General features: G+C 45.7%; 1 protein-coding gene across 1 annotated transcript; it reads left to right on the forward strand.

The window, feature by feature from the left end:
* Positions 1-740: 740 nt before the first annotated feature.
* Positions 741-2,116, forward strand: LOC147712443 (uncharacterized). The gene has a single exon (XM_086919655.1). It carries the CDS (start codon positions 741-743, stop codon positions 1,821-1,823), a length of 1,083 nt encoding a protein of 360 aa, XP_086775781.1. The 3' UTR covers positions 1,824-2,116.
* Positions 2,117-10,660: the final 8,544 nt, after the last annotated feature.

Below are 10,660 nucleotides of genomic sequence, written 5' to 3' on the forward strand. Positions count from 1 at the left end.
CTTAAGGCACGTAAACAAATTAAGAATTATGCAAACATTAGATGGAAAAGAAAGAATTCTAACACATCAGTAAGATAGTCTGATGAGAATAGTATTGCATATTTTTATATCCTGGGACGAGAATGCATGCTCACTTCAGAGGAGCTATGGAGGGGTGCACAGACAAGTTGGGCAAGGTTCTCATGTATTAGGTCTGAATGAGGGTTGTTTATGCATTACTTTATTCTAAATATGTGAAATTTAAATTAGAAGATATGCTGCGGGCCTCTAGGCCATCTGCAAGTTTGCTTCCACCAAGAGAGGATAATTCACTGTTTAGACAAAGGGAAAACAAAAAACAACACAGGTCCAAAGGTGGAATGAAGATAAATGTGTCAAGTGAGGCTTTTACAAACTTGTGGTTTGACACAAATAATGAGCAACGGTATTTGACAGTTATGGTCTACTATGTATGCACACTCTGAGCGTTTCTTACCCCTTACCTCTTAACCCTTATTTACCATTTCATTAAAAAAAAATTAAAGATCAACTCCTAAATTTAAGGTTCACAAGTCGTTCCCCTATTGTGAGTTCCTATTGCTTACATTCCTTGTTGACATACTGTCAAAATTACACAATGAAGGAGGAATTATGTGATCTTTAACGGTAATTAAAAGGTTTGGAAGCCTTAAAATATGGAAGAGAAGCTTCTTAAAACAGCCAGGACTTACATAAAGGACATGTTTGCAGTATGAGTAGAGATGTATGAGCTTTGGACTCAAGTGTATTTGTCTTGTTTTCTAGGGAGCGGAGCAGCGCGAGATGTCTCCTTCTGGAAAGCTGACCACTGCTGCAGCCTGGGCCACATCGCCGTTGATAATTACAATAAGCCATCTGGAGTATTTGCAAAGGAGATTAAGGAAGGGACTCTGGTGAAGCCTACCTCTTTTGTCCAGGTTTGGACAGATAGGGGTTCAGGAGCTAATAGGGATGGTGCCATATGGCGTCCTGTATGCCCATCCGGTTGTGTAGCCCTAGGCTATGCAGCTACAGGGAACTATGCAGCTCCTTCTGCTGATGACTTCCGCTGTGTTAAAGCAGAGTATGTAACTCCGGCACAGTGGGCCTGGGTTTGGAATGATGCTGGAAGTGGGGCAAGGGATGATGTCAGCATCTGGAAAGCATCTCCAACTAATCCAGAAGGTCAAACCCTCAATGCTATGTCTGGTATTAAAAGGCACGGGGACATGGATATCCCAGCATACGTGCTGAAGAGCAAGTACGTTTTAGTCCATAATAGCAAGCCCACCAAAAAAGTAGTCCTTTATGATATTAAATATAACTTCAATGATAAGAAAATATTGAGAACGGAGCCTTTACAATTGAGTGCCCGAACCAAAGTGCAGAACTGTGCTGCTCCCGAAGGTAGCCCACCTGTTTATGCTGAAAGGAAGTTGTCCTTTACTATTGAAACAGAATCTAGCTGGAGCTTTGAATCCTCCATTGAGATAGGAGTTAGCGTTGAGGTAAGTGCAGGCATCCCAGGTCTTGGAGATATATCTGTTTCCGCTTCTGTCACCACCACTTTTACTGTGGGTACCGCAGGTAGGCGAATGGAATCAAGGACTGACAGTATTAATGCCAAACTTGAAGCTAGGCCTAAGTACTCTGTGGAATACTTTGTCACAGGAACACGCTACACTGCTGACATACCCTGGACAGGAAAAATGAGAACTATCTTTGAGGATGACACAATAAATGTCCAAGATGTCAAGGGGAAATATATCGGGGTGCAGGTGGCTGAGATTATTGTGAGCGCTGATGCACCAATCCGCTGTGGTTAAATAATTACATCACATCCTTGCAGCTTTAAATCTTTTGGGGGTGGTCTGGACAGTCTCTAGTCATGTGCATAGACCCCTACATTTACTTATGAGTAATTTAGTGATGTGTTTTCTGTTGTATACATGATCCACTCTATATCACTCAGCAATGAATTAATTCATATCTCCATCTTCATGCACTGACAACCGGTGAAGTGCACACACACTCTGTGCAGTCTTCACCGTTTGTATTTGACATTTTATATAAAAACGCAATGTGCAGTGCCAATAAAATACCAGGGGACATTTAAAAATCATGTATGCGTGTATCTTTCTTGGCAGATTAACTTCTATTCCCTATTATGCGTTTGCAAACAGACTGCAGTTTGTTGCAGTTTATATAGAGAGCACCTTAGATGTAAAAGGCTCCTTATTAGTGTCTCCTCTGTAGACTCTAGGTGAAACTATCAACAGTGGTGCTCAAGAATGTGTGTTCAGACCAAAACTGATGCCTATGCACTAGATGATGATATAAATCTATGCTATGAAAGTATTGGGAATAATCAATAGTGAGGCCTCAAATAAACAGATTGCCTGGAGTTATTTCCTGAATTGTTTGCATTGATAGTTTAGTAGAACTTGAAGTCCACAAGATAATGCTTAAAACGTATGCTCACCCAAGTGGCCATTTAGTGCTTAGAGTGCTTGAGGAATGAGTTGAAGGAGAATTTATGCAAGAAAGACCTAACAGAAAAGATAAAAAGTTCAAAATGGATAGAGCCAATGGTTCGACCAAATAAAACCAACTGAACACTCTGGATGTGTGCTGACCTCCATGACCTTAGTATCAACATTTAATGCTAAACATATCAGGGAAGTTTTGTTACTTTAGGAAACAGGGATGAATCCAACCTTAGATATGGTATTTGCGTACCCCAAAAGTGTCTTGCATAACGATTAATGTCCCCTGATATATTTTATCACTCTGAAAGGATCCTACTGGTTCAGAAGAATACCACTTTATCTTACCTAGCTTTGACCATTTTCAAACAAATGACAGATACCCTATTTACATGAGGATAAGGAGTAACATGTTTTCAACATGAGGTATTAGTGTATGTCAAGAACAGAAGGTTTCAAGATGAGAGATTGCAGAGTTTTTTGATGATCTTGAAAGCAAAATGAATGACTCTGAAGGGCAAAAGTATGAGTGGTAGATTGTCCAAGTCAGCCTTTTTCCAGAGAAGCAATAACACCGAACGAGATTTAGGTGAAGGGTATAGGAGAGGCTCCCAATCCACAGAAACATTAAGGGGCCCATTAGGATGGCGGGCGGATTGCCCCTGCTATGCTGGCCGTAGCCGCCGCCGGCCTGGCGGGGGCAATCTGCGCGCCATCCACACCTAAATGACCCCCCGCCATATTAGTATGGCGGGGGGACCGCAGCAAACGGAAAGACCGTCCGCCGCTTTTCCGCCCGGTCACCTTGCGATCGGGGTGGAAAAGGTCTAATATGGTGGCGGTGGCAGGCATGCGGTCTTCACTTTGGGGGTCTCCAGCGAGCCCCCACAGTGAAGGAGAGGTGGAGGGTGCACACGGGGGGTACCTCTGGTACCCCCCAGCATTTGCATTGTTTATGCAAATGCGTCACATGCATTTTTAGCATTGTGGCGGGCGGTGCGTAGAGCACCGCCCGCCACAATGCTAAAAGTGCAGGATGCGCCCACCACAATTTCGGGCTCATCCTAATACCCCCCACGCGACCCCCGGCCTTATGGTGGGCGGTCCCCATCACCGATAGGATGGCGGACGGACTAAGTCCACCCACCATCCTAATGGACCCCTAAGGTATTTTCTGGGAATAGCTGAAAGTCATACCAAATTTCTTCCACAGTTACCTCGTAGTGCCCTTTCTTTGGGGAGCTCATGAAAAAGAATGCAAGATTTGCGTGTAATGAAGAGTGTTAGCGTATGTGTTTTGAGGGCAGTAGTTATGCAGAGCAGCAATTAGAAAGCAGAAGTATGTGCACATAGAGCTTTGAGGGGCACAGAGGTCCCAAACTCTATTAATGAGTGATGCTTTAGCATGCTAGTTAGGTGTGCATCTATTAGGCCTACTCTGTGGGGAATGGCAAACCACAGACAGACTACTGGTCATTAATCGCAGTGATTACTAGGAGAGTTGCTGCTAAAGTGACAAACCAAGGTAGCTACATGTCAGTTCAAAGTTCTACGAGCTGTGCATATTATCTGTAGAAATTACTGTTGATTTAATATGTCAAGGGTTTGTATGAGTAGAAAGGGAAAGTAAAGAGTATGTGATGAGTCCAGTGGCTCCTTTTTTGGGAAAATGGATGATAATCAGATATACCGGAAGATGAAGTCTTACGCAAGGTTATGACGAGTATTAGAAGTGTTGAAATCAAGATTAGGAGGGTGGTGAGGAAGAAAGAAGGAACGTTTTTGCATGCGGCATAGGGATTTTCCATTGAGGTGGACACGTTCACAAGGCAAGCTCTATTGGAAGTTCCAATGGCTTTGAGAATAGAATTTATGGGTCTACACATACATTGGTATGAGAGCAATGAACAGTAGAAAAAGGCAAGATTTTGGGTGGCTGCCCATGATAAGGCAGTGGGGCATTTTGTGCAATTAAAGATATTAGGTGTCAACTAGTCACACTTTAATTGGTGATTGGGGGAATAACTCTTTTTTTGTTTTGGGAAAGTTTAGCATTATAAAGTTTGTGAATACATACATTACATACATTTTCATAATCTATAAATCACATAAGGCACACAACGTTATGACAAAAGGTAATATTATAAACCAGTTACAGACTACTTATGTATATTCGTGGTGTAGCTAGGGGGCGGTCCGTCCCAGGCGTCACTTTTTGGGGGGCTGCAGATGGGGTGAGCTATTGTGGCAAGTGCAAGGTAAGTGGTTTTCTTTTTTTAAATGTTTTATTTTCCCTCGTTATCGTCTGTCGACTCCCTCCCCTGCTCTTACCTGCACTGGCTGTCACTGTGCAGCAAACTCAGGGACCGCCCTGGGTGGTTAAAGCTCTAGCTACGTGTTAGACTCAGGGGTCTCTGGTTGGCACAGGTATTCACTTGTGACAAACAGGGACCCACTCCTCTAGTCAGGGTAAGAGAACTACTCCTTTAGAAATAACCCTTGCTCAACCTCTAGGTAGTGAGGCGCGAGCAGACAAGGCTAATCTTCAGGGCGATAGTTAGTTAAGCATTTATGATCACATACAGGAAACCCACTGGCCCACCACAAACAGACACCAGTCGTAGGATTGTATCAAAAATACGTAGACTTTATGTAAAAATATATGCAGAATTATCACAAGACCATATAAAGTTTAGCGAATGAAGGCCGCCAGATTTAAATAGGCAATTTTTCTTAAGTGTTCTTGGTCGGTAAGGTACGATGACTGGGAAAACAAACGTTGCGGACCCTGGATCCGATGTGAACTCGGGATAGAGTTCCAATGTACCTTGCGATGAGTGTCCGAGGCGTTTCAGGCACGGCTACTGGTGAGGGCGGTCCCTGGACGAGGCCAATGGTTCTCCAAAGGATCTATCCGGCTCAGAGCCCCCTCGAGGTGCGAGGCGGGTGAGCGGGATGGTGTGGAGGGTTGTGGTGATCCGGGATCTGATGCAGCTCATGGGGTGAGGTGCCGTTCAGCACACCAGTTTGTACCTGTGGATCTGTGTGGGGCATCGCGTTCTCGGGCAGATGGGTGCAGCACCGGGCCTTCGGTACCACAGTACGGAAGGCCTTTCTTCAGGTGCGGCACGGCCTTGGTATGCAGGTGGGCAAAGCGAGACGGTCGGGTAGTTACGACGTACGGACCGTCTGAGGCTATCAGATGCGCTCCGTGCAGATTCCGACGGGAGAAGATGAGAGGTGCACAGCTCCGGCGAGGGAATAAGAACTAAAGGCCCAACAGCAAACGGGCACAGGCAGAATAGAACCCAATGGTCCTGGGTTCCGTTCAGGGGGCAAGCTTGTTATCAAGCCCTTGAAGATAGTTTCAGGCACAAGTTTTCAAAGTCCTTCCTGGTCTTTTCCTCTCCGTCCTCAGCAAGGCACCACTGCAGGATTCCTTCTCCTCTGCTTCTCTTGGTCCTTCTAGTCGGGCAGAGGTTTGAAGTGGTCAAAGTCAAAACTGGATCTAATTTCTTAGGAGCAGGGCTCCTATCTTTATACTCGGTTTCTTTTGTCTTGGCAGACCAGGGGGCCTGAGCCTGGTTCAACACGGTTTTGGAGTACTCTGTTGACAGGACGCTGCCGTCTTCTTTCAGGGTGCAGGGCAGGGACATCAGACGCTCCGCAGGAGATGGAGCCAGCATTGTGGTGGTGGAGCACAACCCTATTCAGAGTCAAGGACTGCTCCGCCCACCCATCCTGGTGTAAGCACTCTATTCACCACCTGGTTACCCCGACTGTCCCCGGGAATTCCCCAGCCCTGTCACTCACACAAACCCAAACAGCAGATACACATCCTGGCAGAGGCCAGCTGAAATAGTCAGGCGAGCAAATGCTAACTTTCTAAAAGTAGCAGTTGCAAACACAGGATATTAAAATAAACCTTGCTAAAGGAAGTATTTTATTATTCTGAGTTCAGGCATACCAAACTCGACATGCCACTGTGTTCCCTGAACCAGCCGGGACTATAGCGTGTAATAGTTCCAGCCGCTCACCTTGGTCTAAGAGAACAGGCAGCCCTTCAATAGTGAAGAACAAAAAAGGGCGGTAATTCACTACTAGGACATGCCACACACATCAGAGCTTGTCCTACCTTACGCTTACAATGCACCCTGCCCGTGGGTCTACCATGGGGTGACTGATATGAAGGTTAAGGAAGGTTTAGGGACTGGTAAGTGTGGGCACTTGCACAGTCAGCGTGACAGTACCAGACTGTATGCAGGGTCTGCAATGGCGGACCCGAGACATCTTTTACGAGGCCGCTTCGATGGGTGACGCAACCAGCTCTGCAGGCCCACTTGCGGCATTTGTATCTACAAGCCCGGGCACTCCTGGTTCTTGTTTTCTTGTGTTATTATATTGTTTAGTTGGGGGACAGGATACAAGTAGGTCTATAAATATCATTTCCCCTTGGACCCCTCTCATATTCTGTTCTTAGTAGTAAACCAAATAAGCCAATCATGGAAATCAATTACGGATACACTTTATATAGGGAGCACTAGCACTGCGGCACGGGTTGGCCGTGGCGCAGTGCCCTGAGCATCGAACACCAGCAAAAACATCTGAGGCACATCAGCAAAAAGTGGAAGGGAGACTCACGCCAAGGTGCCAGGTCTAACACGTGTCCCCTCCAGCTGAAAGGTGAGGAGAACTACCCTTCCCCAGGGAGTTCCTCATCACTAAGGCGGAAAAACCTGGACAGACCGTCGGCATTGGTGTGGTCTATGCCAGGGCGGTGTTCCACTGTACAATCCATACCCTGTAGGGAGATAGACCACCTCAACAGTTTCGGGTTCTCACCCCTCATCTGCGTCAACCATCTGAGGGGTCTGTGGTCTGCTCGAACTCAGAAGTGAGACCCAAACAAGTAGGGTCTTAGCTTCTTCAAGGCCCAGACCACAGCAAAAGCTTCTCTCTCAATCGCACTCCACCTACGCTCCCGTGGAAGTAACCTCCGACTGATGAAGGCTACAGGGTGATCCCAGCCCGCCTCAGTCATTTGTGAAAGCACAGCCCCTAACCCATGCTCTGAAGCGTCTGTCTGCACTAGGAACTCTTTGGAGAAATCAGGAGCACTGTCACCGTGCACATGGCCACGTTCAGGGTGTTGAATGCTTCCTGACAGGCGTCGGTCTAGAACACTTTCCGGGGCTGCTTCTTCGAAGTCAGCTCTGTCAAGGGGGCAACAATGCTGCCATACCCCTTGACAAACCTCCTGTAGTTCCCGGTGAGTCCGAGGAAGGCCCTCACCTTCGTTTGGGTCTTGGGGGTTCCCAATTCAGGATGGTCTTAATCTTGGGTTGAAGGGGCGCCACCTGGCCACTCCCAACCTGGTGTCCCAAGTACACCACAGAACCCTGTATAAACAACAAGAGAGAAAGGGCAAAGTAGAATACTCTCACACCCCTTGGGATAATCAATCAAAAACAACTAAAGAGTATCTCCCCTCTTCCGTTTTTTTCTTCATCGGCAAGGCTGCAGCCGCCAGCCTGGGTTCGGAGCTGCACCATCCTGCAGCCCACATCTGCGATAACACAGAAAGAGTTCTCTGTTAAGCTGTACCCGAGATCAACCACTATAATTACCGAGTTTGGAACGGCAGAGCAGCACTATCTTGCTGTCGGAATTTGACCTTTTAATTGAAGCCTACTTAATGCTTATGGCATTTTTTAACTCGTAAATACATCAAAATATCCGTATGAATTATAATTCAAATACCTGGAAAACGTCTACCTAAAGTGACGGATACTTTTTCTGACGCCACTATGAGGACCAACAATTGGAAATAATAACCTGCAGCTTTTGAGCTGCCAGCAAAATAGATATTAATCCCATCAAGTGGGTTTTGATTCATCTACCCTTTTATCAACGTTAATGAAGTTGTCATCGATTTTCCTCCACCATATGAAGTAATATACACAAAATAGCCTTACCAACGACTCCTGAAGAAGGCAGTTCCCCTACTGCCGAAACGCGCGTCGAGTCTCTTTTTGTACTAACTTCCAATTATTTGCACTATTATTATGATGTATTTTGTTTTTATTGAATATGTATGATTTTTGCTGTCAAGAAGTACTTGTTTGACTATTTTAATGTATCATATAGTTTTGACTATTGTTCTTGAGTCTCTATATGATTTTTAATTACTGTTAATTAAATATATATTTTTACATATACACTAGTTTCTTTGACAATTCCTTTTCTCCACTGGTCCCAGCCTTCCATAGTCACTTACCTTGTAGATGGCCTAGGATTTTTTTACTCAAATTTCTTTAACTATAATATACATAAAGCTCAAAAGGAGAAACGGTAAGACGAGCCGTCCACCAACACCCTTAAGTGCTTCATACGCAATTATTAGCTGTGTCAAAAAAGGTTGTGAAATTACAAAGAGGAAAAAAGGAACCCTCAGGCACCCACACTAGGTAGGTAGCCGGTTGTCTTCATCGGGTTCCTGTAATTAGTGTGTGTAAAGGTACAGCAAACCAAAAAGGTGCAAATTAAAATGAGCATAGACCACTCCCTCGACCAACACTTTTAATAGAGGGGTTATTTGAACTCAATTAAAAACAGTGTACTTAAACTGACAAAAAAGAGTTAAGTACATTTGAACCCCCTGTCCTAAAAATCGGTCGACATGTTTCAGCTTTAGGGACTTGTTCGACCCAGCATTCCTCAGGACCAGTAATGTAAAAAACTCACCCAACGAGGCAGTACACCCCCTAAAGTGCCTAACCGCATTGGAAGGAAGATCAGATATAGAAACGATTTTTAGGACAGGGGGTTCAAATTTACTTAACTCTTTTTTGTCCGTTTAAGTACACTGTTTTTAATCGAGTTCGAATCACCGCTCTATTAAAAGTGTTGGTCGAGGGAGTGGTCTATGCTCATTTTAATTTGCACCTTTTTGGTTTGCTGTACCTTTACATGCACTAATTACAGGAACCTGATGAAGACAAACGGCTACCTACCTAGTGTGGGTGCCTGAGGGTTCCTTTTTTCCTCTTTGTAATTTCCCAACCTTTTTTGACACCACAGAACCCTGCCCGATCTGACATTTGCTTGCTTTGATCGTGAGGCCTGCCTGGCGCAGTGCCAACAACACTTCCCATAGGTGTCGCAAGTGTTCTTCCCATGTGCCGCTGAGCACTGCGATGTCGTCCAGGTAGGCAAGAGAGAGATATCTCGTAAATAGACAGCCATATCATAACCTGATCAGGATAGTGAAAGCTGCCCACTATGCCGACAGGATCCTGGAAGCAGAGAACTTGTCGAAAGAGTTGTTCTGTGTTTACAAATCCTTAACCATCCCCAAGCTCTCAGCAGGTACGGAGGACTGCTCAGTAGACACCTGTAATCGCATTGCAGAATATTTTGGCAACAAAGTAGCCAAAATTTATTCGGCATTCCCTGCTCGACCCTCTGCAGGGGGTGAGTTTGAAGAATTAATAAAAGAGGCAGATGGCCAGGACTTGCTGCTCAATCTGACCTGCCCTCCAGCAGAGGATCTGATCAGAATATGTAGGTCAGTGAAATCAGGCTCTCCACAGGACCCAGTATCTCCTAAACGGCTGGGGGACAGTCTAACGGCACTTGAACCTTATATTAGACACCTGCTGGATGTCTCTTTCAGGTCAAGCTGCCTAGGGAATGGAAACAAGCTGTGGTGCTCCCCCTTCGTAAGAAGCCCAACATCAGCCTCGAAAAGCTGGAGAATTTACGCCCCATTTCCTTACTACCTTATTTCTCCAAAGTGGCAGAGAGTGTGGCTAATTTGCAGTTAATGCAATTTGTGGAAGATACCAACCTTCTACATCCCACCCAGTTTGGGTTCCGCCCACGGCACTCGACAGAGTCAGCACTCCTTATGGCATCTGAAACCATCAGGCAAAGCGTCGATGAGGGCCACACTATGGCCTTGATTCTTCTGGACCTGAGCGCAGCGTTCGACACTGTAGCACATTCCACCTTGCTACAGTGTCTGAACAGAGGAGGGGTAGGAGGTGCAGCGTTAAAGTGGTTCCAATCGTTTCTGGCTGACCGCGGCTTCCAAGTCAGACAGACAGGGCGACTGCTACTCCAAGAGAGTAGCCTTGGACCAGGGAGTGCCGCAGGGCTCGTCCCTGAGTCCAACC

Source organism: Lissotriton vulgaris, chromosome 5 (genome assembly GCF_964263255.1).
Source record: "Lissotriton vulgaris chromosome 5, aLisVul1.2, whole genome shotgun sequence".
NCBI classification, from domain to species: domain Eukaryota; kingdom Metazoa; phylum Chordata; class Amphibia; order Caudata; family Salamandridae; genus Lissotriton; species Lissotriton vulgaris.